The 27,587-nt window shown below is 45.2% G+C and overlaps 1 protein-coding gene across 6 annotated transcripts in view; it reads right to left on the bottom strand.

Annotated features, from left to right (window-relative positions):
- PRPSAP2 (phosphoribosyl pyrophosphate synthetase associated protein 2) overlaps window positions 1-27,217 on the bottom strand; it is a 48,166-nt gene extending 20,949 nt beyond the window's left edge. The window contains exons 1-9 of one of the 6 annotated variants that reach the window (XM_082706899.1): window positions 27,021-27,169; window positions 23,527-23,661; window positions 22,137-22,230; window positions 21,738-21,888; window positions 20,651-20,703; window positions 18,241-18,307; window positions 14,461-14,633; window positions 11,973-12,088; window positions 2,667-2,722 (exon numbers count right to left, since the gene is read on the bottom strand). In XM_082706899.1, coding sequence (XP_082563025.1) covers window positions 2,667-2,722; window positions 11,973-12,088; window positions 14,461-14,633; window positions 18,241-18,307; window positions 20,651-20,703; window positions 21,738-21,856 — 584 coding nt within the window. In that variant the 5' untranslated portion in view covers window positions 21,857-21,888; window positions 22,137-22,230; window positions 23,527-23,661; window positions 27,021-27,169. Of the gene's footprint in view, window positions 1-2,666; window positions 2,723-11,972; window positions 12,089-14,460; window positions 14,634-18,240; window positions 18,308-20,650; window positions 20,704-21,737; window positions 21,889-22,136; window positions 22,234-23,526; window positions 23,662-25,328; window positions 25,455-26,953 lie in introns of those variants that run through there. The other 5 variants (XM_082706900.1, XM_082706904.1, XM_082706903.1 and 2 more) reach the window with 5 other exon arrangements.
- Between the last annotated feature and the right edge of the window lie 370 nt (window positions 27,218-27,587).

The following is a 27,587-nucleotide window of genomic DNA, read 5'->3' as shown; positions in this document are numbered from 1 at the left end:
GACAACCACCACCACCACCACCATACAGATAATGATCCCAGGGTTCTGGGATCAAGCCCCACATCGGGCTCTCTGCTCAGTGAGGAGCCTGCTTCCTCCTCTCTCTCTCTCTCTCTCTCTCTCTATCTGCCTCTCTGCCTACTTGAGGTCTCTGTCAAAGAAAAAAAAAGAAAAAAAAAGATAACCTACAGAATGGGGTAAAATATTTGCAAATCCTCTATCCAATAAGGGCCTAGTACCCAGAATACATAAAGAACTCCTACAACTCAACCACAAAAAGGCCAACAACCCAGTTAAAAAATGTGCGAAAGACTTGAACAGACATTTCTCCAAAGATATACCAATGGCTAATGAGCACACGAAAAGACGCTCAACATCCTTCATCGTTAGAGAAGCACAAATCAAAACCACAGTGAAGGACAACTGTACACCCACTAGGATGGCCATAATAACAACAATAATATTAATAAAAGCGAAAATACATGTTGGTAAGGATGTGGAGAGACTGGAACCCTTGTACATCCCTGAAGAGAATGTGAAATGGTACCCGGTTCAGCAGTCCCTCCAAAACGTAAGCATAGAATTACCATATACTGAGCACTTCCGACCCTTGGTACACATCCATGAGAAATGAAAACATACATCAACATAGCAACTTGTACATAAATGTTCACAACAGTATTCTTTGTAACAGTCAAAAGGTGGAGACAACCCAAATGTCCTTCAATACATGAACAGATAAACAGTATGGTCTATCCCAACTGTGGGGATTTTTCAGCTGTAAAATGGAATGACTGATTGATATACGCTACGGTGTGGATGAACCTGGAAAGCAGGAGGCTATGTGAAAGAAACCACACCCAAAAGGCCACATATAACATGGCTTCATTTATATGAAACGTCCAGGACAGGCAAATCCACAGAGACAGACAGCAGATTCATGGTTGGCAGGGGCTGGGGAGAGAGGGTCACGGGCAGTGTTTCTTAATGGGTATGGAGTGTTCCTCTGGAGTGATAAAACAGCTCTGAAACCTAAGAGAGGTTGTGCCTGCAGAACATTGTGAAGGCACTAACTGCCAACAGACTGCAGGCTTTAAAATGATTAATTATACCTTCTGTGATTTTCACCTTAACGGCAAGTGAAAGCACGTGTATCAGAGAAAAACAAATTACTACATTAAAACTGATCCAGCATGGGGCGCATGGGTGGCTCAGTGGGTTAATCCTCTGCCTTCAGCTCAGGTCATGATCTCAGGGTTCTAGGATTGAGCCCTGCATGGGGCTCTCTGCTTAGCAGGGAGCCTGCTTCCGCCTCTCTCTCTGCCTGCCTCTGCCTACTTGTGATCTCTGTCTGTCAAATAAATAAATAAAATCTTAAAAAAAAAAAAAAAAATTGATCCAACACAATGCCCAGAGAAGCATCTGGAAGTTTTAGATTCTAAAACAAGTCATGGATTACAACTTCATCAAATAGACGATACAAAACTCCACAGACTGAGCTTCTCGAAGGACGTATGGTATGGGCACAGCCTCGGCTGCACTGGACACAGCAACTTCATGGTTTTATCTCAAATGCTGGCCTAATTTATTTAATCTCCTAAATGTCCTTCGTCATTTATAACAGAAAACTACGTATTATAATATCTTTTAAATCACTGGCTTACTGTCTGCAAGCTCTCCCTCATTCTTCAATATTAACAGTCCGTGGGGCCCAGGATGGTTGTTTCTATGTTTGCTTATGCTCTCCAGTGGTGCACAGGGATCCAGCTAGCAAAGGCATTCAATCGTGGGACATGATTTTCAGAGCATTTTTAGGGGTGCCTGGGTGGCTCAGTCCATTAAGTATCTGACTCTTGATTTCAGCTCAGGTCATGATCGCAGGATCATGAGATCAAGTCCCGGGTCAGGCTTTGTGCTGGGCGTGAACCCTGCTTACAAGTCTCTTTCTCTCTCCCCCATGACAACCTCTCCCTGTCTTAAAAAAAAAAAAAAAGAAGAAGAAAAGGGGGAGTTTTTTTAGGAAAAAGACTTTCTCCCTATATTTGCTTTTGCTCTCTCCCTTCCCAACAAAGTGGCTTCTCCAGAAAACTTGAGTAAATGAAATCCTATCAATCCCTAACCACTTTAAATATTCTTACTGATTCATTGGTCACTCCAGGTTACCTGTAACTCTCAGAACTGCCCTATTTGTATGCCTCAGGGTGTTTTTGTTCTGTAAAATGTCACTTTTTAACACATACCAATAAGTGGCCTCTCGGCTGGCTATAATTCTGTTAATAAATTACTGAGTTCTTGTAATAAAAAGCAAAAAAAACAACTACACAGTATATTCACTGGTACTGTAAACACCATAGGTTTTAAACACCCTGGAGTTGAAGGTCCACCAGTGACCGCCAATCTGGAAATGAGAGAAGCACTTGGTCAGGCTTCCCGACACCTGGGTGTCTTTGAGCACAGTTTGGGATTGAGAAAAAAAAAAAAAGGAGGAAAATTAATCATCATTTTAAAAATGGAGTCAGCAGATGATCTTTTAAACTATTAGCCCATAGAATAAAAACAAGAGATACCACTGGGAACCACTAAGGTAGAATCCAGAGCATCTGGGATCCAATCGGGGATGTGATTCTCCACACAGACCCGAGGGGTAGCCTTGAGCTCCCACCTACCTCTTGGCCGAGGCTGGAGATTTGGCCACAATCACCGCATTCCTGTAATCCGGGATCTGTGACAGACAAGAGGTCAGGGATTACTCCTCCCATGTCTCCATGAGGCTATTCATACCAACATCCGTCAGTCAATAAAAAGGAACATTCCAGGGACGCCTGGGTGGCTCAGTTGGTTGGGCAGCTGCCTTTGGCTCAGGTCATGATCCCAGCGTCCTGGGATCGAGTCCCACATCGGGCTCCTTGCTCCGCAGGGAGCCTGCTTCTCCCTCTGACTCTGCCTTCCACTCTGTCTACCTGTACTCGCTCTCGCTCGCTCACTCTCTGACAGATAAATAAATAAAATCTTTAAAAAAAAAAAAAAAAGGAACATTCCAGGACTCAAAAATGTCATCTGGCCACTTGAAAGTTTTCCAAAAAGAGAAAAAAGTTCAAAGTAAATTTCCCCTTCAGAAAACGAAGAAACCCCTACCTAGGAAAAAGTATTATCAGGGTATGAGCCACAGAGACTGAAGACAAAAAGAGTAGGGCTCGTTGTCAATTAGCTCGTATCTGTATCAGCAAATGCTGATGATGAGGGTATAAAGACATTTTTATCAAGTCAACAGAAGGTGCTCTCGTGAACCCGTAGCATGGGATTTCCCAGTGCCAGGATGGTACCCATCCAACGTGAATCCAAGGTAACCGTCCAATTCCAAATCAGTGCCATCCATACAAAGGAGTACTGGGTCTCAGTCACGGCATACTAAAGAAACCAATTTGTTAAAGGATAATTGCAAAGGTGGGATTTTATACAGGTATGAAGAACCCTTAAGAAAACAACTAAAATGTCAGTCTACTTTGGAGTCTTTTCCTGTTCAACATTTGAAGTAATCTGTACTAGTAATGATCGTAACAGAAGATATACCCATTAGCAACTTCTAAGAGTTGAGAAGACAGAACTCCTTTTAAAGCTGTTCCAGTCCGGTGTTCCTGACTTCATCCTGGCCATATTTTCCAATTATATTCTTAAAATTTGAACACGTCACTAAATTATAGGATTTCCTTCAAAATACCCTGGCCACTTTTTTTTCTCACAATTAGGCTAGATCAATGATTTTCCACGTAACCATTAATAGCATTCAGCACCTCATACAATGCCTTGCACATGGGAAGTACTAAATAATACTTAGTGAATGAACAAAAAACTGATTCATCTAAGCAGTGGATACATCGAATGGACGTATACATCTAATACAGGCGCCTCCAGCATAGCCACATGGATTGGACGTCTTTATGGGAGAACCTAATACATCCAGGGCTATCAGGGAATAAAGTAGCAAAACCTAATACATCCAAGGCTATCAGGGAATAAATTAGCAAAACATATTTTCATTTAGGCACTTTTCCTATTTTTGCTAGAAGTCTTTCTAAACTGTTTTATAGACTTGTCTCACCAAATATCACCAAACAGCACCAAACCCAGTCAAGAGAAGTAACAACGAAGGAACAGTTAATAAAGCAAATAAAAGGAGGCTTTAAAAGAAAGGACTCTTTGTGCCTGGGTGGTGTTGCTGGGTGAGTGTTCGACTCTTGGTTTCAGCTCAGGTTGTGAGATCGAGTTCCGCATTGTCTCTGCACTGAGCACAGAGTCTGCTTGAGTTTCTCTCTCCTTCTCCCTCTGCCCCTCCCACCATGCTCTGTCTCTAAAAATAAATAAATCTTAAAAAAAGAAAGAAAGAAAGATAGAAAGAAAGAAAGAGGGGCACTTGGGTGGCTCAGTGGGTTAAGCCTCTGCGTGCAGCTCAGGTCATGATCCCAGTGTCCTGGGATTGAGCCCCGCATCGGGCTCTCTGCTCAGCGGGGAGCTGGCTTCCCTCTCTCTCTCTCTGCCTGCCTCTCTGCCTACTTGTGCTCTCTCTCTCTGTCAAATAAATAAAATCTTTAAAAAAAAAAAAATGTTCAACATCTAACAGCTCCCAAAGGAAAGATAAGAAAACAGAAGGGATGAGACACTCAAATTATAGGGGGGAAAAAAAACCGCCCAGAGAATGAAAGGGCCCCAGTGAGTAACTCCTGAGATGAATGAAAACAAGACCTAACCTAGACACATCATGCTGCAATTTCAAAACCACGGCAGAAAAATGAAACATGACTTTAGATGGGGGGAAATTCCTGCCTGACCCCCCGCCGAAAACACAACGAGATGCTCCATCATACTAGAAATTGAGAAAGGAAAAAATTCAAATACCATAGTACTGTTTCGGTCTTTCAATTTGCAAAATGAAGAGCACAGGGAAACAGACAGTATCCTGTATACTGTGAGCGAGAGTATACACTCTTACAGCCCCTTCCGAGAACTACAATTCGCGCTTTTGTTAAAATACTAGATTTTCAGGGGCGCCTGGGTAGCTCAGTGGGTTAAGTCTCTGCCTTCAGCTCATGATCCCAGGGTCATGATCCCAGGGTCCTGGGATCGAGCCCCGCATGGGGGGGGGGGGGTCTCTGCTCAGCGGGGAGCCTGCTTCCCTCTCTCTCTGCCTGCCTCTCTGCCTACTTGTGATCTCCGTCAAATAAATAAATAAATAAATAATTTTTAAAAAAATACTAGATTTTCAGAAAATTGCCATTTTGCAAAATCTTTTAAAGTATTTTAATACTTTAATACTTTTTAAACACATACTTTTCAATCAAGCAATTCCACCTCCTAATATTTTTTCAGAAAAACACTCGCATAAGTAAACAGAGAGGTAAGTACAAGAATTTTCAATGCATTTCTGCTTAAGATAATTTCTTTTAAGTAATCTCTACACCTAACATAGGGTTCAAACTCACAACCCGAGATCAAGAGTTACATGCTCTACCCAATAAGCCAGGCAGGTGCTCCTTATGATAAATTTTTAAAATACAGTATTTCACTTAAAAGAGCGAAAAATTATGGGGCGCCTATGTGGCTCAGGTGGCTAAGGTCACGATCCTGGAGTCCTGGGATCGAGCCCCGTTTCGGGCTCCCTGCTCAGTGGGGAGCCTGCTTCTCCTTCTGGCTCTCCCCACACTTGTGTTCTCTCTCTCTCAAATAAACAAATTTTTAAAAGAGAGTGAAAGATTAAAACAACCTAATATCCAGTCAAGAGGAAAATGGTTCAGGGGCTCCTAGGTGGTTCAGTGGGTTAAGCCTCTGCCTTCGGCTCAGGTCATGATCTCAGGGTCCTGGGATCAAGCCCCGCTTAGGGCTCTCTGCTCAGCAGGGAGCCTGCTTCCCCCTCTCTTTCTGGCTACCTCTCTGCCTACTTGTGATCTCTCTCTGTCAAATAAATAAATAAAATCTTCAAAAAAAAAATGAGGAAAATGGTTGAAAAAATTGTAGCTCATTTAAACACACAGCTATATAAACTTAAATTAATTAAACTTAAAGAAGATGATTTGGCTCTCCATTCACACTAGCCACAGGTGACAAGTGGCTACCATACTGGACAGCTGCTAGAACATTTTCATGATCACAGAAAGTTCTACTGGACATCACTGATCTAAACGGAGGACCAGTATGCAGCAATTAGAAACAAAGCAAGAAACCTACATATCTTCGCATGGAAAGACCTCCACATACCAGCACAGCAAAGAAAAGAAGCTGCAGAAAAGCAAACACTACAGCAACTGTCTTTTCAAAAAAAAAAACAACACCCACAAATCAGGAGCACCTGGCTGTCTCAGTGGGTAGAGCACTCGACTCCTGATCTCCGGGTCATAACTTCGAGCCCCAGACTGGGGACAGAGCTTACTTTAAAAAAAAAAAAAAAAAAAACACAAAAAACCATCATCAACATCTATAACCATATAGACAAGGAGGCAAATACAAAGAGAAAGGTCTGAGAAGACACACGACACAAAGCAAGCTGGAAACAAGGGTTACCCCTGCAGAGGGGCCCAGGACCAGGCTGGGGGTTCAGGGAAGCCAGGGCTTTACCACTATTGTCAGAATTATTACAGACACACATGTGTGTCCCTACACTGCCACTGTCAATGGGAAGTTTCATTTTTCACTTGTTTAAAGATGACTCTTACCGTCGCAGAGGGGAAAACACACCACATATCGTGGAAGCCCAGCTTCCTAACTGTAGTAATCATCCCCTGCAGGGCCACCATGGAACCAAAAAGTATCAAACTGCTTTACACACCATGTTCCCTTGCTGTACACCCCTACTCTTGTCCCTGCTTTCTCAGTCCCCGCCTCTCTCGTTTCCATGCCGCCAGTGGCTTGATACAAAGACACTTAGAAAAATGCAGAGGGGAAAAAAAACAAAAGCAACTCAAGAATCAGAAACAAGATAACTCAGGACGCCTGGGTGGCTCAGTCGGTTGAGCCGCTGCCTTCAGCTTGGATCACGATACCAGGGTCCTGGGATCGAGTCCCACGTCGGGCTCCTTGCTCAGCAGGGAGCCTGCTTCTCTCTCTACCTCTGCCTGCCATTCTGCCTCCTTATATGCTCCCTTTCTCTCTCTGACAAATAAACAAAATCTTTAAAAAAAAAAAAAAAAAGAGAAAGAGAAACAAACAAGATAACTCTAGGAGCTCCTATTTTAAAAAATGAATGGCATGGGATCTCTACATACACCATAGAAATATAATTGTAGCCCCCTCTTCATCATTTCCTTTATTATTTTTTAAAGATTTTATTTATTTATTTGACAGAAAGAGCACAAGTAGGCAGAGTGGCAGACAGAGGGAGAGGGAGAAGGCTCTCCACTGAGCAGAGAGCCCAACGTGGGGCTCGATCCCAAGACCCTGGGATCATGACCTGACCTGAAGGCAACCGCCCAACCGACTGAGCCACCCAGGCGCCCCTCATCATTTCCTTTAAAAATCCTGGTGCAGGGGCGCCTGGGTGGCTCAGTGGGTTCAACATCTGCTTTCAGCTCAGTTCGTGATCTCCAGGTCCTGGGACTGAGCCCCTCTACACCTTCCCCATCCTGTCCCTGCCCCCTGACTTATGTGCTCTCTCTCTTCCTCTCAAATAAATAAATAAATCTTAAAAAAAAAAAAATCCTGGTGCAGACCAGCGATTTCTAGGATTGTCACTGTGATACGCAGTCATTTTTTAAAAACACTGCCCTGTACTTAATCAATGCCCAGACACGCACACCACCGTGCAACTGAGGTCAGGAGAAACTGCCAACCTCCCAGGAGAGAGCAGCAAAGCCACCAGGCCGTGAGCATCCAATTATCTAGACTTTCCTTCCAGCTGTGCCAGAAAGCACAGAAATGCCACAGACAACTCAAGAGAAACAGAGTGTGAGCTGTCAAATCGGAAGATGTGAGCGTCACTCTTGCAGAACAAGATCACTAAGTGACACGAAGGCGCTGTGTCATACTATAACCCATAGTGTCTTCTCTCCTGACGATGTGAATAACGCCAACCTCCACTGGCAGCATCTTCCATTTAGGACGGTAGGCCCTACTAAAGCAAGTACATGGCAGAAGGCAAAACAAATGAAAGTCCTTTAGAACAGGGAGCTCCCATATAATAGTTCAGTTCTGATAGCCTGTTCTAATTTATAACTATGAATAAAGGACAAAGAATCTTAAAACTACAAGATCTGCTGTTATCACTGCCAACTTGCCATCAAAAACAAAGAACCATTTTCCTTGCTTGCTGAACCACAATTGAGGTATAAGGGAGAGTTCGACCCTGAGAGTTCAATCCTTTCCAACAGGGAAGCCTCAAATGGGACTTTTCGAGTGGAAGGCAGCCTTGCACAGAGGCAGAAGCCTACAGAAAGGGGCCACGGCTGGGGCTGCTGGAGCCCAGTCTCTGGACCAGCACCAGGGGAGCCATAGCCCAGACTCAGTCAGCCAACAGGTGCCTCCCATTTGTCAACACAAAAGGCGCCTGGTACCGTGACCGGACGCGTCCTAGAAACTCACAAGATGCAATCATTAGTCTATAAAAGTCTACGCCAACTGCTCCATTTTCCCAAACTGGATAGTTCTCTGGACCATGCTCTCCCACATACCCAAGTCTCATCCTCTGGTGCTTCTTTCTGGCCGGATCCCATTTTCCTGCCCCAACAACACACTTACTGTTGTTCTCCGATCCTTTCTCTATTGGGAATCCTACTCAGTTAAATTCCACTCTATATTGTTTTCCGAACTTTTTATAGCTTGTATGTTTCTCGTGTATAACTTTAAAGAGAAAAAACAGACTACGGCTCTTTCAAAAATACTTCAATTCTTTTTTACCACTCAGGGCCAAGGTTAACTATTGGAGGACAGATATGCAGACCCATGGAATGGAACTGACGGACCAGAAATAAACAGAAACATCTATGGCCATTTTTTTTTTTTTAAACAAGGCCATTCAATGGTGAAATAGTCTTTTCAACAAGAACCACTAGATATCTAGAACCAGTAGGTATCACAGGCTAAAGAACGAAGAAGAACCCTGCCTCACACCATATACAAAAATTAACTCCCAATGGGTCAACCTAAATATGAGCAAAAACTGTAAGACTCTCAGAAGAAAACACAGAGGTCAATCTTAACGACTTTGGATTTGATGGTGTTTTCTTAGAGCAAAAGCATGAGTAACAAAAGGAAAAAAAAAAAACAGGTAAGCTGGACTTCCTTGAAGTTAAAACCTTTAGGGCATCAAAGGACAGTATCTATCAAGAAAGTAAAAAGACCAACTACAGAACGGTGGGAAATATTTGTAAATCATGTATCTGGTAAGACTAGTGTCCAGTATATATAAAGAACTCCTACAACTCAATAAAAAAGACAAACAGCCCAAAGAAAAAATGGGCAAAGGATCTGAACATCTACCTGCGGCTCTTGATCTCACGGTCGTGAGTTCGAGCCCCACGATGGGTGTAGAGATTACTTAAATAAAAAATTTTTTAAAAACACACAAGGAAGACATACAAATGGTCGATAAACACATGAAAAGATGCTCAACATCATTAGTCTTTAGGGGAATACAAAGCAAAACCACAAGGGGATACCACTTGAAAACCACCAGAATGGCTATAATAAAAAAATAAATGTCAGTAAGGATATGAAGAAGCTGAAAATCTTATACACTCCTGATTGGAATGTAAATGCTACAGCCACCCTGAAAAACAGTTTGGCAGTTTCTTAAAATATTAAATGCAGAATTACCATGTAATCAAGTAATTCTAATCATAGTATATGTCTAAGAAATGAAAGATACATCCACAATAAGAGCATAAGTCCACTTAGAAACCTGTATATGAATGTGCAAAGTGCACTGTTCACAACACGACCCAAATGTTCATCAGTACATGAGTGGATAAGCAGTGGTACATACATATACTGGAATATTATTCAGCTGTCAAAAAGAATGAGGACCTGACTCCTGTCACCATGTTGATAAGCCTCAAAGGCATTAAGCTAAGTAAATGAAACCGAACACAAAGGCTGAATATTGCATGATCCCCTGTATGGGAAATGTCCAACACAGGCAAATCCAGAGCCAGAAAGCACACGAGTGGCTGCCAGGGAAATGGAGGGGAGGCAGGAATGGGGAGTGATTACTTAACAAGTACAGGGTGTTCTCCTGGAGTGACAAAGCGTTGGAACTAGACGGGGGGAGCTGTATAACACTGCACGTATTAAATATCACTGAACTGTTTGTCTTAAACTGTTTAACTGTATGTTACATGGGTTTCACCCCCACAGGAAAAAAAATTGACTATGTTTGCTCATCAAGACTCCCTAAGGCAAACTACAGGCTGCAAACGGAGAGATCTATGAGACCAATACTAACAAATGGCTAGAATCCAGACTAAAAACCAGGATGCCTGCAGCTCAGAAAAGAAGCACACACACAAAACCAGTGAGGAACAAACAGAAGTGCATTCGGGGCCTTTTCCCAGAACAGGAAATATGCGGAGATGCTCAACTTCTTACATCATCCGAGATCCATCCAACGCAGTGACACCAAGACACCACGCCAGAGCCAATCAGCCGGCAAAAATCGTCAATTCTGGTAATGAAAAGTGTTGACACAGGATGGACCCACAGACCATCTTGTTTCACGGCTGCCGGGAAGGTAAGCCGGCTTCAGGGAAAATCCATCACTCCCACGCCATGCCTCCCAGCTATGCTCCACTGGGGCTACGACGGTGACACACGTCTGCTGACATCCCATGGGAGACACAGACAAGAGCTCCTGCAGAAGCACGATCACAACGGCAAAAACCTCACAAATACTGGGATAAAGCTGCACGGTGAGTATCTCTCAGCAGTCAGAACTGGGACACACAGCACGGCTTACTAAGGGCACCTCAGGTGAAAAACTCCCCCCAAATTACACATTTTGAATCGTTGTTTATAAGGTTTTTTTTTTTTTTTTAAGATTTTGTGTTTATTTATTTATTTGACAGAGACAGATCACAAGTAGGCAGAGGCAAGCAGAGAAAGAGAGAAGGAATTACAGGCTCCCTGATGAGCAGAGAGCCCGATGCGAGACTCGATCCCAGGACGTTAAGATCATGACCTGAGCCAAAGGCAGCGGCCTAACCCACTGAGCCAGGTAGGTGCCCCCATTTTTTATAAAGTTGAAAAATATATATTGTGTGTGTTTTTGTCTTTGAATGGTAGCTCTACATGGATATACATGTAAGATAACATCATATACAAAGGAAATTGAGAGGACGACGAAACGAGATTCAGGACAGTGGCTCCCTTGGGTGGGAGGTGGCAGGGGGGATACGACGGAAAAGGACCACACAAGTGGACAGTGGTTATGACGCATCTAGTGTTCTTGCTGGGCAGGGGGGTCACAGATGCTGACCACTACAGACAGACAGACAGACAGAGAGACAGAGCAATGGATAAGCAAACAAGGGCCAGATCCATGCATGGACCAAGGATGAGGGCTACGTGTCATGACCACAACTAGTCCAATTCTAGGTACCTGAAGCCCCAAGGAAAACGCAGCAATTTTAAGAGCTTAGCAAAAGAAATAAATTGCAGATTGAGAATTTTAAAATACACTGAATTACACTTAGTGAAGTAAATAGTACCTTATTATTATTTTTTTAAGATTTTGTTTCTTTGAGAGAGGGAGAGAGAGAGGAAGCAGACTCCCTGCTGAGCAGGGAGCCCAACACTGAGCTTGATCCCAGGACCCTGAGATCATGACCTGAGCTGAAGGCAGACGACCAACTGAGCCACCCAGGCCCCCAGGAAATAGTACTTTAAGCAGAATACACCAAGTTTTACTCCTTTGCAGACAGCCCAAGGAAATGGAACTGTATCTTTGCGATCTTAAACAGGATGTTAAAATGCAGAAGTCTCAGCTAGCTCACCTCTTCTTGAATATACTGCAGTAAGAAGGGAGAAGCTCTTAAATTATCAACAGGAATATTGAAGAAGCCCTGAATTTCCTTCTGGTGTAAATCCATAGTAATGAGATGAGTGAGACCTTTGGAAACAAAGCAGACACAAACACATGAACAGCTCAATAACCAGCCGCAGTGTATAAACTAAACAAATATGATACAATATATAACAGCTACTAAAAAATTGCTCTGGCATCAAGAAGACTCGGTCTCTTTATTTCTCTGATTTCTGAGTTCGAGGAGACTGTGAGAGAACAGAAAATATGTATAGTGGTCTCTGCCCCCTGGTTCCTGACACAGGGCTCTGGAACCCATGTAAATTCCTAAGGGATAAGAGTGCTCAAAAGTTTCCATTAGGATCTTTTGTTCTGATGAGGTGACTCCTGGTGGCCTCTTGGATGCAGAGGCCAAGGAAGACCAAGCTGTGATTAGAAGCTTGGAATTCTCAGCCCCCACCTCCCATTCTCCAGAGGTGGGGGCAGAGTGGCTAGGAACGGAGTCAATAATTGAGAAAGCAGAGGCTTCGGGGAGCAGCCAGGTGGGAGAGGAACAGGTGGGGATGCTGGGAGACTGGTGCCTGTTGAGAGATAATGGGCTCCGCAGGCCTCCCCACATCCTCTTACCCTCTTATCTCTTCCATCTGGACGTCTGTACTCTTTATCACATGCTTTTACAATAAAGAGGCCAACAGTAAGTGAACGGTTCTCCTGAGTTCTGTGAGCTGCTCTGGCAAATGAATCAAATGTGAGGAGTGGGTCCTGGGGACCTCTGATTTGCAGCACATTAGTCAGAGACACAGGCAACAACTTGGCCTTGCAGTTGGCATGGGGGAAGGGGAGGTCAGTCTTGTGGGACTGAGCCCCTAATCTGTGGGATCTGACACCATCTCTAGGACTGAGCCCTTAATTTGTGGAATCTGACGCTCTCTCTGGAATTTAAACTATAAAAAACCTAGCTGGTATTCTCATGGAGTATTGCTAAGTGTAGGGCAAAACCTCTCCACACTTGGTGACCGAAGTGTCAGAAGTAACATCTTCTGTGTGTGAGTAGAAGAGACACATGGGATGTGAATGGGCTTTTTCCTACTCAGAAGGGAAGGACTGGTGGTTTTCTTTTTTCATACCAATTTAGAGTCTTAAAATAGCAAAGATAACAGTAATGAAAAAATGTCTCTGATAATCTATTAGAGCAAATTACACCTCCTTGAGATTTCCTTAGTAGGCACAGCAAAGCCATATTAAGACAAATACTGATCTTAAGATATGAAAACAAACCACAGAGGCCCATCTCTGGAGAAAAGGAAGACCCTTCACCCCCACCGGCTCTTTAAAGGATACGATCACCAGATCATAAAGGATATGTTCACCAGAAAAGTTAAGGAAAATCTAATTGAAAAAGTTTCAGAAAAGCAAAACTTGCCCAAAAGAGCAGGGAAGTCAACCTGGTGGCCCAGCCAGGATCAAGGCCTGAAGAGCAGAGCAGAATCTTTCTGGAAGGTTCGGTGAGCTAGCCTGCTCCCTTCAGCCAGCTTTTAAAACTCTGAAGACTGACTTTTTCAACAGCTTATACTGTTGAGGTGGCTGGGGCTTGGGTTTCATCAAATTTGGGTATATGGGTTTTCTTTCTTTTTTTTTTTCCCCTCTTTGGAATGCTACAGTAGAACTTTTATTCCGCAGTGTTCAAATGCAATGCTATGGGGGCTGTCTTGTCCCTTCCTCTCTGTGCTAGTGCTCTGGGTTATGTGGCCTCTAGACACACACACACAAGGTAACAAGTTCAAAGCTTATTTAGAAACAAGGGGGAGACACTCAGGATGTGACCTGAAAATGCGTAACACACATACAGTTTGCAATATAAGCCAATCCGTCCTGGGAAGAGACTGAAAGTTGTTGCCGTGTTACAGTGGTTCCAAAAGTTAGAGTTTGGTTCCCAAAACACCCTTTTCCCCTTCAAAAATGACTTCCATGCAATTTTAACTCATCATTTCAATGTAATCTTTTAAACAAAGAACTTAGGGAAAAATAAGTCATTCTCCTCAACTTTGTGTTTCAGGGGATTGGGAACAGGAGAGAATTCTCTGCACTGCTTTCTCCTTCTAAATTAACTGTCTTTAGAAACGGTCATTTTTCTGTTGAGCATTCTAATTTAGTAAAGACAAGGGGTTACAATATCTAAGGTAAAAATCAACCGCCCAGGGACGCCTGGGTGGCTCAGTTGGTTAAGCAGCTGCCTTCGGCTCAGGTCATGATCCCAGCGTCCTGGGATTGAGTCCCACATCAGGCTCCTTGCTCGGCGGGGAGCCTGCTTCTCCCTCTGCCCCTGCTGCCACTCAGCCTAGCTGTGCTCGCTCTCTCTATCTCTCTCTGGCAAATAAATAAATAAAATCTTAAAAAAAAAAAAAAAAAAAATCAACCGCCCAGGCCCCCAGTAAATGTCATGCATCTGCTGTTCTCACCAGCTTTGCACATCATTGAAGCCAGCAATTTAGAAACGATGGAGCCTCTTTTTCTCATCTTGCACTGTTTGCTGTAGGGGAAGTAGGGAATCACGCCAATAATGCTTTTGGCACAAGAGGTCTTACAGGCATACACCATGATCAGGAGCTCCATGATGGTGGTGTTCACGTCCCTGCATTCCAAGAGAGAAAACCCCAGTGAGGAACGTAAGACATGGGATTAGTATCTCCCTGTTCCCACAAAGTGGCAGCAACGTGCTACTCATGCCTCCACCGGGACCCAAGGCTCAAGACACAGAAAACGGACCAACAAGTTCCTATAATCCCTCACACCGATGACCCTACTTCCTTTTTCCCTGAAAGAGGAACCCAGTCAGAAGGGAGAGAGACGTTCCACAGGCTCCCACCACCATGTGCAGCCGCACCCTAAAAGTCAGCCTGCCCTCCGCCATCACAGACAAACTTTCCACACCGAAGTTACTCTGCAGTTAACCCTCCTGATGACGCCCTAACCACCCCCTGCCCCCCTGTTCCCCCCCCAGCCTACTGGAAAATGGGGCTCCAGCCATTCTCCCCGCTTGCATCCTCCCTCAGCTCAGAACACTCCCCTGGCTTGTATCCATCGGCCTAGAAACACTATTGTTCCCTTAGAAATGACTGGAGGCCACTTTTCTCACGGCCCTATTCTTTGCTCCCCTGTGTATACATCTCAGGACCATTGTCTACACTCACTGTCTCGCTCTCACCCAAACTCGGGCCAATCCAGATCATCCATGACCTCCATGTGCCCAGATCCAGGGACAATTCTCCTCCTCCTCTCACCTGAGCTGTGGGCAGCAGCTCTCATGGCTGTTCACTCTGCTTGAACCACTTGGCTTCTAGAACTTCCTCACTGCTCTCTTGTTCTGCCCTACCTGGCTTTGTTCGCTGGTTCCCCTCCTCCCCACCTTCCTGCCCAACAATCATTCGTGTGCGCCCCCTTGGGCCTCCCCTCTTCCCTGGGCTTCTCGTCTAGTTTCACAGTTTTCCAGAAGCTGGAGACGCCTGCTCATAGCCCCAGGCCAGGCTTCTCTTCTCAACCCCAGTCCAGCAAATCCAACTGCTATGTGACAACAGAGCCACTCTAGTGTCTTTAAAAACACCTCAACACTTAACACCCCCAAAAGAACTGCTCTTTGCCCCCCAAAGACTGCTTTATCACAAAACCTTTTCCATGGTGGTTGATGGCCACACTACTCCTCCAGCTTACTCAGGATGAAAACAAGACACCCCTTACTGTTTTCCCCTCCCAAAGGTTAGAGCATCTCACCGCCACACAGCTGCAGGGCTGTGCTGAGGCAGGCCACGCTCCCTGTCAAGCAAGTGACCAGGACGGCCTGCCACCAGGGGCCTCCCTGCTCCCCAGCAGTCCCTCTGTGGCCCATTCTCCACAAGGCGTCCTGGTCATCTTCAAGGGCAAGTCACATCAGGCATTCTATGCTCAAGACCCAGAAATGCTTTCCCATATAGCCCAGGGCCCCACCGTGGCTCCCAAGGCCCCTTCCTCATCTGCCTGCCATCCCACCTCTCCACTCTCCCCTCGTACATCCTCTGCCAACACCTCAGTCCGGCCACACTAGACGCCTTGTCAGTCCTCCCTCCTGCCCAAGGTCCTGTACCGTAGGTACTCTCTGGGACTGGAAAGCTCTCCTCCCCCTGTCCCTACTGGCCACCTGGCTCAGGTCCCTACAGGCTTCCAGTTTGGGGCAAATGTCACCTGTTCACGGAGACCTGCCCCGCCTGCCCTCTCTCCACTCCCCACCAGCACTCCCAATCCCCTGTCGTGCCACTGAGGTGTTTTGTTTTGTTTTCTTGGAGGGCTGTTTTTTTTTTCTCATGCCACCTAGACAATCTACTTATTGGGTTAGCTGCGTGTCTCAGATAAAAGACTCCATGAGAACAAGGGTCTTTATCTGTTTTAATCATTCGTACGTCTGGCACACCTGGAACTGTGTCTGGCACACAGCAGACATTCAATCAGTATTTGTTAAAGAATGAATGAGTGAAGGGAGACACTGAACACGTGGGTGAGTGGATTCTCTGTTAATATCTGCCCCGATGTCTGAAAGCGTTCAGGACAGCACTGTGTGTGAGAGGGGAGAAGAAGAGGACCCAAAGTGGGTGCAGAGTTACAACGAGGGTCCCAAGCCATGCTTGCTGGGGCACCATTTTTAGGGAAGCTGCTGAAAGGTTTGCCAGCCCTAACCTCAAATCATGACCTTGTCTGAATGACCAGAAAAGGGAAGCTAAGGGACAGCATTTTCTTCATTTAAAACTTTTCTAATACTTTTAGCATCCACCATTAGTCTTACCTAAAACAAGAGATAAGGTGTTTCTGACGACATCAAATCTCAGTGTTAAGTATTTCACAAAGACCCTGATGACCAGGCTCTCTGCAACCTGGCAAGACTAAGAATCCCCAAGTTAGCGCAAGGTCATGGCTTGGAACAATGCAAAACGAGACATGCAGATGGTTTTAGCTATGGGAATAAGAGACCAACAGAGGCAGGGGCAGAACGATAAGCGTTGAAATAAACCAAAAAGAAAGAAAAGGAGAGGAATAGGAGGGCCTGGAAACAGGAAAGAGTACACTAGCCACGCTGCTGAAGCCCCGAATCCCAAGTTCAATTTGGCCTTCAGGGTCCACCTATCCCCTTGTGTAACACAAGCGACTTCTGTACATTTATCCAAATGGACTCACAAGTGTCTGTAAGGAGGTATAAGTACCGCAGACACCCAGAAGCCAGAAGCGATGTAAGACCTAAGTTGTTCTGCGCTTTCCCCTCCCACTGCCAGAGGGTGAAGGGCAGCTGTGGGCACAGGGGAGTTCCCCACCGGCACTCCCGCCCATCAGCTGGCGGGGGAAGGAAGATGGCAGTGCCTCCTAGCCCCGGTCCGCCAAGGCTGCTTAATGGCACAGAGGAAATGAAACAAGGGAACCTTGGCAAAGGCCAGCCACCCTGTCCCTTCTTCTGATCACACACGCTCCCAGGAGGGCTTGAGATGCCACGACAGATCCCCCTCAACTCCTCTTTCCCAGAATAGCCAGAGATTTCATCCCCATGAACCAAAGACCAGGACAGACGTTCAAAATGTAGGTGAATCAAAGCTAAAAAACGATGCCCCATACAAAGTGATTTCCAGACATTACTGAAAACTGCCCTGAGTGAAGAACTTTCACATATGGGGACATGCGGGGACATCTGCGGACAGAGCGGTCTTTGATCAAAAAATGCAGACAACCTCACTGCACTGATTCCTCCACACCCAGCTTATACAGTTGTGACAATTTCCAGAACACACATTTGTCAAATGTCACACCAGCCAGGAATACATATTTCTTCAATGCATTCTTTTATCTTCTCTACTTATTTACCTATCCAACAAAATAAGAACTGGTGATCATTTTTTAAATTGCCTGCAGTCAAAGCTTTAAGAACCCCAAGTAAGTAAACACCTCTCCTTCTGCCTTTTTGGGGGAACTAGAAGAGCTTTCCTGCGAGTTTTACCAAATTCTGGCTATGGAGAGGCAATGTAATAGGTTCTATTTTCATTAAGAACCTCTACTCCAAGACTTGATTACTTCCATCCTTCAAGAACACGAAAGAACATGTGGAAGTCAACAGTTATGTCAGAAAAATTAGCAGAATAAGGCATACCAATTTTCAAATGATACTAAACACGCATACCCACAAAGAAAAACCCAGAGAGTGACATCGCGTGTGTTGAATAAAGACTCACTTTGAGACAGTCTGGATGATGAAAACATCCTTGCCCCTCACAGATTCTTGAATCTGTACTCTTGTTTCTGGCAGGAAAAGGGAAAAAAGTGGGGAGGGGTGGAAAAGACATATAATTTATCTTTTTTAAAATACACACAAAAAATCTGCTTCATCCCCAATATTATAAAATATAGAAAATGGAACTCCTAAAGAAACTCATAAGGTCTTAGGTGCTGTAAAGAATGATGAAAACACTGGCATTAATCACACTTTTTACTTTTTTTTAGAGGGGGGAGTGAGGGAGAAGAGGGACAGAGGGACAGGGAGAGAGAGGACAAGCAGGCTCCACGCCCAGCACAGGGTCCGACATGAGGCTTGATCTCAGGACCCTGAGATCATGACCTGAGTTGAAATCAAGAGTCAGAGGCTTAACCAACTGAGCCACCCAGGTGCCCCCAACCACACTTTTTAAACAAGTCAAGTTACATTACGTGCTTCAAAAAGAATTCCATTTCTGACTTGGAACAAGTAAATCTATGCTTCTTACTTCTCTGAGGACAGTATCTCTAAGGGAAACTACTCATTCATAAAACCATCACAATTAAGAACTTATTAGATGGGATGCGGGGGTGGCTCAGTTGATTAAGCATCTGCCTTCAGCTCAGGTCATATTCCCAGGGTCTTGGAATCAAGCCCCATGTCAGACTCCCTTCTCAGGGAGCCTGCTTCTCCCTCTCCCTCTGCTTGCATGTTCATGTCTTCTCTCTCTCACAAATAAAAAAATAAAACCATTGCCAAAAAAACTTTACTAGGTAATAAATGTTATAATAATGTTCTGAGACTAAAGATGAATTAAGGTCCAACATCCCTACTCTCAAAAACCGTGTAATCAGCCACAATTAGACAAATGCAGAATGGGACATTCTTCAAAGTCAAAGTCATGCGAAGAAAAGAGCTGTTGTAGATTAGGGGAAACTACAGGGATAAAAAAGTATTGCTTGAGCCAAGAATCCTGGCTGGGAAAAAAAAAAAGGCTCTCCAGGACAATTAGGGAAATTTGAATATAGACTAGATATTAGATAATTAGAGAATAATCGTTAACTCCTTTAAGTGTGACAACAATAGCGTATTCATGCAGGAGAAAGTGCTTATTCTCCAAAAGTATGGTCAAGCGTTCAGGGCTTAAGTGACATGATGCTTGCAACTTACTTTCAAAACATTCCACCCATACATATCCATCTTGCAAAATGTTACCTGCTGAACCCAAGTAGCAAACATACATACCTATACTCACTGCACTACTCTCTCAACTTTTTTATAAGTCTGAACATTTTCATTAAAAATGTGGGGAAAAGGGACACCATTAAAAATGTGGGGAAAAGGGGCACCTGGTGGCTCAGAGGGTTAAGCCTCTGCCTTCGGCTCAGGTCATGATCTCAGGGTCCTGGGATCGAGCCCCCGCTAGGGCTCTCTGCTCAGCAGGGAGCCTCCTTCCCCCACTCTCTCTGCCTGCCCCTCTGCCTGCTTGTGATCTCTGTCTGTCAAATAAATAAATAAAATCGTTAAAAAAATAAAAAAAATGTGGGAAAAAAACAGAATATGTGTTTAAAAAGGAATATGGTACCAAGGAAAGAAAACGGGCCTTAGATTGAGGGAGATCTAGGTTTGAATCCTGACTCTGCTAGTCTGGGGACCCGTATCTAATATCACCCCTGAACACAGTTCTTTAATCTTTGGTAACAGTGAGGAATCCACAAATGGCAGTTCCTGCCCTTTCCCAATAGACATCAAATATTTTCTCTGTCCTCATTCATGAACCCAAAGGGTGGATCAACCTCCTCCTGGCCCTTCCACCACCAGCCCTCCCTTACTCTCCCTTCCCTCCCTTACTCTCCCTTCCAGACTACACAAAGGACATCATGCAGTCCCCCTTAGCTGCAGATTAAATCATTTGCAGTTTACAAAGCTCCAAGCTCCCCACAGGACCTGCTTGAAATTCTCTCTCCCTCTCCCTCTTCCCTTCCTACTTGTGCGCTCTCTCCTCTCTCTCCTAAATAAATAAATCTTTAAAAAAAAAGAAAAAGGAATAACAACCAATTAATACTGTGGCCACACGGGGTTTTCTCATCCTGCCTAACGGACATAAACTCACACAACTGCTGAATTTCCGTTCGGTGGACCAGTTGCATGCATCTCTGTGGTTTTTGCTGGATGAGGTCTGAGAGCTGGAGTTCAAGGCCCCACAAGCTGTATATCCAGCTGGTATCAGTAGGAGCTAAAGCACTACTCTCACCACCTTGTCCGCCTGACTTCTTGCAGAACTAACTGGCCACTGGGTCCAATTGTTTCAAGAGTGGAGGATGCAGGCCTGAGCCAGCATGTCACATGCCACAAAAGGATCAATGTAACGCACATCCCAGATAGCTCACCTCTGTTAGGCTCCTGGTAAACCTGCACTTTGCCCATCTCCACCCCCAGTCGCCTGAAGAAGAGAAAGGGGGGGAAAGTTGAAAATGTAACAGAGACAGAATCTATCCATCCAACATCTTTACAACTTGAGGATGCTTCACAAATTCATAAAAAGATAAACCAAAATAAAACAGAGGCACTCTTATTATAAAATTGAAAGTGGATATGCTACTGTTATGTCATTGCCACTATGTCACACCTAACCCCCTACCTCCCCCCACACCGACCCCAAGAAGGCCTCCAGAGTCCTACTCAGCCTGCCTCACCAACCATGTCCTTGTACCCTCTGCCCTCTAGCCGTGCTCCTGGGCCATACCAACACCTCCTGCTGCACATCTCAGGGCCTTTGCACCTTCTGTCCCCTCTGCCTAGGTTTCTCAATTCACATATCATCCCCTTGGTTTAAAAGTTTCACTGGAGCCCCCAAGCTAAAGCAGAACAACCTGCCCAAATCATTTCTTTCACACTGTTTTCTTCACACTATCAATCACCACCTGAAATTTTGTTTTGTTGACTTCCTTCTTGTCTGGCTCCCCAACTAAATATAAGAAGGAAGGATCTTGACTGGTTTGTTCACCATTAATCCTCAATATCTAGATCAAGGCCCAGTACCCAGGAGGGTGTTCAATCTTCATTTATTGTTTTCTATATACTTTTTTTAATTTAAATTTTGTTAGCTAACATACAGTGCAATATTGGTTTCTGGCAAATCTTTATTTAATAAATAACTAAGACCATACTGAACTGTAATCTAGATAAACTATTTTCATCCAGAATATGCTGCACTGTTCCTTAGAGTCAAGTAATTCTATAGACATGTGGCACCTAACACACTCCCGGGCACTCACAGAGACTCAATAAATGTGTTTTTAACGAACACACAGAGAGTCGCAATGGTTTACAAAAAGGTTAGCCCTTAATATATAGATAATCTGCAGATAAACTATACAGTATCTGCTCTTAAGTTGAAAACCAGTGCTCTTCCAATCACCAAGGTCAAAACAGCATAGAACAACTGTGGATCTTAATGGTACGATTATAACTCACTCGGCGATCTTCTTTGAGAGCTCCATACACGAGGAATTAGAATTTGCTGAAAACAACACCAGACCTCCTTTGGTTATGTTCATCTTGGTTTCCAATTCAGGTGGCGTCACACAAAACATCAAAACCTTCTTGGTTTTCCAATTCTCAGAGCCTAGGAGGATTAAGAGAATATGAATAATGGCCAGAAAATATTAAAATGCACCTGAATGAACTTTTTTCTTTAAATAGCAAATGACTTAAGCTGAAGATTAGTGTTCACTGATGGAGTCTTTTACGTTACATCTATGCACGAACAAATAAGAAGTTTGTTTGGATCTTTAGGGCTCTGAATTTATGGAAATATGTTACTATATGATTTCGCTAGTTTCCATGACCACTGGGAATAAATGACAAACTTACAAGAAAGGCGGAGCTGAAGCGCTCAGAGTTTTACTGTTTTGCTGCTTAAAGTCAATTATGGACAACCTCCTGTTATTCTCTGACAACAATATTCCTCCTGGATTAACACACAGAAAAATGGCAGAGCCATTAGCAAGGACATGGACTGAGCGACCCTTAAATAATGAATAAATAACCCATCTATGCCCAGCTTCTCCTATAATAACTGTTTACCCCAAAGCCCTCCCTCTGGGCTGCCAGGGGCCTCTCTGATGCCCTGAGGCATGTCTAAGGCAGACCCTGCCACCTGCACTTTCCTGAACTGGAACATAAGGCCAGCCAAAAATAACCCTGAGGGGAAGTGAACAGACCACCCAGCTGATAGGGCATGGACAGAAAAGCCCCCGGCCTCAAAGTCATCAGAGCTGGGACAGTCATCCCACGGGCCATTCACATGCCCTTCCGTCTTCCACTCTCTGGGCTGTGTCCTTATCACTCAAGGAAGGTGCCGGACTTAGGTGTCCCAGCATCTCAGAGGCCACAGGGTATGGGGGCATCTTCCCAGCAAGCCCACTGTGCTTGCTCGGTCTGTAGCTTTCCATGAGATGGCCCTGGAGGAGGCTGGTGGAGACTGAGAGAGGGATGAGGCCGAGCGGCTCTTTTTTGCTGTTCTTCCATTTTAATTACACATGTAATACACAAACACATTCTCCTTGGGAAAAAAATGAAACCAGGACCAAAGTTTAGGCTAAAGTCACCAGCACCCCCCATCCCAAGCCCCTTCCCACCCAACCCTCCCGGAATGGACAATTCTTACTACTTTGATATGGACACCATCAGACCTTCACGCATTCACAAATGGCCCACCCCCCCCATAAAAAAATTGGACAAAAATACATTTCAAACGATGTATTTTGACAGCCCAGGGTTATAAAATATATGCCCATTGGGTCCTTTTTAACTGCTGCTAATACTCCATGGTACTGGAGATGCCGCCTTTAGTGGGTCACCATCCTAAACAGGCCTCCTAGTGCACATGGGTTTCTCTCTGCAGTTAACTTTGAGAAGAAGACCACTGGGGCCTGGGGCTGGTGCAATTTACAGGTATGGACACACCAGCAGGCCAGGAAAGCACATTTCCCCACAGAGTGCTTCTTACCCGGCATGCTGCAGTGGGAAATGGGGAGCAGGGCAGTGAAATTTACCTACATCCTGTGAATTACAAACAGAAACACGGGCACAGATGGCCAAAGCCCTAAGGAGACCAAGGAGAGCTAGTGGTAACTTCCACGGAAGGTGTGGCTCAGGGACCAGGAGCAGGGATCAGCTGACTACAGCCCACGCGCCAAACCAAGTCCCTCCAAATGCTATTTCTGTTCATAAAACTGTATTGGAACATGGCGACGCTCACTGCCTACCAACTGTCCATGGATTCAATGATGGAGTTGACTGCTGGCCATCAAGCTGAAAATGCTGCTTAACTGGTCCTTTACAAAAAGTCAGCTGACCCCTGCTTTATGGCGTAGTGTAGGACAGAGTGGCTCGTCTACAGGAAAGAAAGAACATCCTCAATATTCCAAGTTGGAAGAGATCTTAAGTATCTTCCAACACTGTCTCTCAACCACTATACGTCTGTGTTTAGGAACACAGGGTACAGGTCTGGCAGAGAAAACTTGTTTTCCTGTAGTTATAAATACAGGCTTTGGAGTCAAGCTCTTGTTTGCATCTTGGCTCCTATTTGGCTCCCTGGGAGGCCTTGCATAAATTAATCTCTCTTCACCTCTGTTACCTCCTCCCCACGATACACGAATATGGCCCTTACAGGGTCACTGTAAAATTAACTTGGTACGGCACTTAACCAACTGTCCCACATTGAGGATCTGCTTGGTAAATGGAAGCTACGTAGAAATCAACTGTTAATATTTTGGTTTTCTCCTGAATGAGTACAGTAATACACATGCAGTGGCCATCTTTTTTCATCCCCCAAACATTAAATAAGAAGCTTCTTAAAGTCCACAGCATTCCTGAGAGGGCTTGGAACACTCAGAATGAAAGCATCTGAGGGAAGAAAGAGCTCTAATCGGCCATCTACAGGACTCCCACCAAGAAACCACTCCAGCCACTTGAAGAGCTCCAGAGACTATGCCCACATCCTCAGGTCCCATCCATTCCAAATTCTTCCTTAGAACATGCTAACTTCCTCTCCCTGCGGTCACCACCCACTGGTCCTTGTCCTTCCCTTGGTAATTTACAAGAAACATCAAATTCCTTTGTCGCAGGTCAGTGTTCAACCTGTCTCTAGAAGGCTCTCTTAACTGCATATTCTCTACTCCAGGTTACTTCCTGGAGCCTGTCCTTACTGGTCACAGTTTAAATGCCCTTCACCACTGACTGTGGCCTCTAAAGTCCCCATCTTCAGATACCGGGTTTCTAGAACTGAAACCCAACCTGAGACTGCCATCAGAAATGGCACTGGTAGGGGAGTCCATTTGGATATGAATATTGATAGTCATGTTCTGTGACCATTCATTACACAAGATATTCAAACCTAAGGGCTGTTGTTAGTTTTGGTTCTGCTTTTCCCTACTGAAAATGCAAGCTGTGCTCTTTACCAAGCTTCCAGAAAAGTGAGTTTTAGATTATCCTCAGAAACATCACCAGGATGGGGCTGGCAGGTGGCTGATCAGCACAAAGCTTCATAAACTATAGTTGCTTCTACATTTATCCTAAATTTACTCTAGGATGTGTGAGAATTATTTATAACATGTATGAAAACACACCCTTAGAGAATTCCGACACCTTTCAAAAAGCAAATCCTTCTCGTCTTTGAATGAGACTTGACAACCTGTTAGGTTCATGAATGAATTCACAAGGAAAGACCACTTGCTTTGCATAATGCCAGCTGTCATTTCAAAACCACTTCTCCGGTCTCGGATGAGGAAGGCTCGCATTAGAGTGTGACACTTTCCCTCCAGCTTTCCCTCCAAAGTGCACCCACTGTACAAACACCTCCTATCTAAATATGCTGGAGGAGGAGTGTGGTCTTGGGTCTGTCTTCCACAGTCAGTAGCTACTAGTCCTTGGGGAGGTCCCTTGGCCTCGCCAGGCCTGTGCCTCTCCCTTTCTGACAACAGAGACAGATGCTCGGTAAAATCAGCTTAAAAATAAGGTCCAGACAGCAGAGATTTTTTTTCTCTGAGATTTTTTTCTCACCCTTATGTTCTCTCCTGTATGCCAGAGCCAAGGACCAGGCACATCAAAGAAGCTCCATGACACTTGTCAAACAATAAACATTTGTTGAGTAAAGCCTGATCTGGTCGAGTTGCAAGGCTTAACAAATGGAACTAGAAGGCATTGTAAGTGCAAAGAATGATTATGTTTATTAGTGATGTCCCTCACTAAAAAAAAAAAAAAAAAAAAAAAAAAAATTCTTTTTATACCAGTGCTGAAGAGAATTAGTAGGGCAAAACCTAAGCTGAATTAATCCTCTATGCCTCTGTGCTCCCAGGCACTTGGCCCATCTCTCCATCAGCACGTTTTCTTACAGCCAACATCACTTTCTGAGTGCTCTTAATTCCCAGGACAACTCAATAAAGCAGGCACCAGACGAGGACCCATTTTACACATGGGGAAATGAGGCTTTGAGATGAAGAAATGTGCTCAGGTCTACATGGCCTCTAAGCAGCAGACATGAACTCAGTTTCAGTCTGACTTGGAGCACAGACAGTTGTGTGCACAGCTCATTTCTCAACAGCACAGAAAATGACTGGACTCCCCCAGCCGAAGTCAGCGTTACAGTGAGTGGGATCAGACAAACATCCAGATTTTGAAAAATGTCTACAGGAAACATGTCTTGCTTGGGAAACAAGTTACATCCAGTGTTAAAGACCACAAAACAGAACTTTGATTCAGTATTTCCCCTTTTGGGAATTTATACCAAGGGGAAGAAAGGGCCATATATGCTCCATGATGGTCACTGAAAGACTTTTTTTAAGAGCAAAAATGGACATGTAGAAAGGATCCGTAATAGGGTAATTAAGTAAAATTCTGAATATATACTCAACATAATAAAAAAGTCTCCAGGACTGTGCAGAAGTCTTTATGGTAAGCGAGTAGGAGAATTTTATCTCCTCTGATCAAAACCGGGTGATAATGGTATAGACCGGGTCAGGATAGGAATACGGACAGGAAGAAGGGTATGATTTAGTGGAGTTCAATAATGTGGCTGAATTATTTTTATTTGTGCATTTAAATCTCTCAAACATTAAAAATCACACTTCCTCATGCCCCAAATCCCCATTCCTCATTTCCTTATTCTTTGTAAAAGCTAAGCAACCCAAACTGCGCCAGTATCAAGATAAAGAGTGAAAAAAATCCTTATCATCAATGTAATATACAGGGGGAAAACATTTTACAGTAAAATAATATCTAAAAATTACATCAAGATCTTCCCTCCTGGGTGAGTTCGGGGGGGCGGGGGGAGAAAAACCGGCTATAGGGAACAGAAATGTTTGCGACAAGCAAGCCAATCAACTTAACATCAGGGCCCGTCTCAAATTAGGGGCCGGAGATGGTCGGGTTGGAGGCTTGTTTCCGAGCCGCCCGGCCGCAGGTCTCATAATTAGGGCTCGACTCCCAACGGCGCCTGGAGCGGGGTAACCCCGGGGGCCGCGTGCCGGGCCCGAGCCCCGCGGACCCCGGACGGGAGAGGAGGGAGGGAGGAAGGGGCGGCGGCGGGCGCGAGGCCGGGGTCGCCCCGCTGTATCCCCCCAGCCGCTGCCCCAGGACCGCGCGACCCATCCGCCAGCCGGCGCCGCGGGGCTCCCCGCCCCTTGCACCTGCGCCCCGCACTGCCGGAGCCCGCCGGTCCGCACCGCCACTCGTCGCTGGCTCCCGCCCGCCTACCTGGCCCCGACCCCAGCCCCGGCCCCGCCGCAGCCTCGGCTGCCGAAGGAAGAAAGCGCCGGCTCTCCAGGCGGCTTCTCTAGGACCAAAATGGCGACTCCATGCGCAAGAACGGCGTCCACGGCGACTGCGAGGCCTGTGGGCGGGGCAGAGGGCGGGGCCGAGAGCCGGGATTGCGGCGGCACCTGGCTTGGGGCCGTGGGTGTGGCCAACCAGAGGGGAGGAGCGCGTCAGAAGCGCAGAGCTGGAGGGGTGGGGCCAGGCCGGCACAAGAGGCGGGAAGATGGGCGGGACTGAGCCTTACTGGGCCCCTTGTACGCGCTAGCCCAGGTGGCTGTGAATGCGAGGGTGTGGAATTACAGATGTCTGGGTTCCAGGCTTTCCTGCCCTGTAACCTTGGGCAAAGTCACTTTGCCCCTCCGAGCCTCGACTTACTCATCTGAGAAATGGAAATGATAGTAGCATCCATCTCAGGGATTGTGAAATTGTGATTTAATCCTCGCTGTGAGGATTAAAAGAGTTAGCGCCTGCAGAGCTTTTTAGCTCAGCTCCTAGCAAATGGTAAAT

Source organism: Mustela nivalis, assembly GCF_964662115.1.
Source record: "Mustela nivalis genome assembly, chromosome: 17".
In the NCBI taxonomy this organism is placed as follows: Eukaryota; Metazoa; Chordata; class Mammalia; order Carnivora; family Mustelidae; genus Mustela; species Mustela nivalis.
The sequence above is the reverse complement of the archived record's forward strand: the minus strand, read 5'-3'. Positions and strand labels throughout refer to the sequence as shown.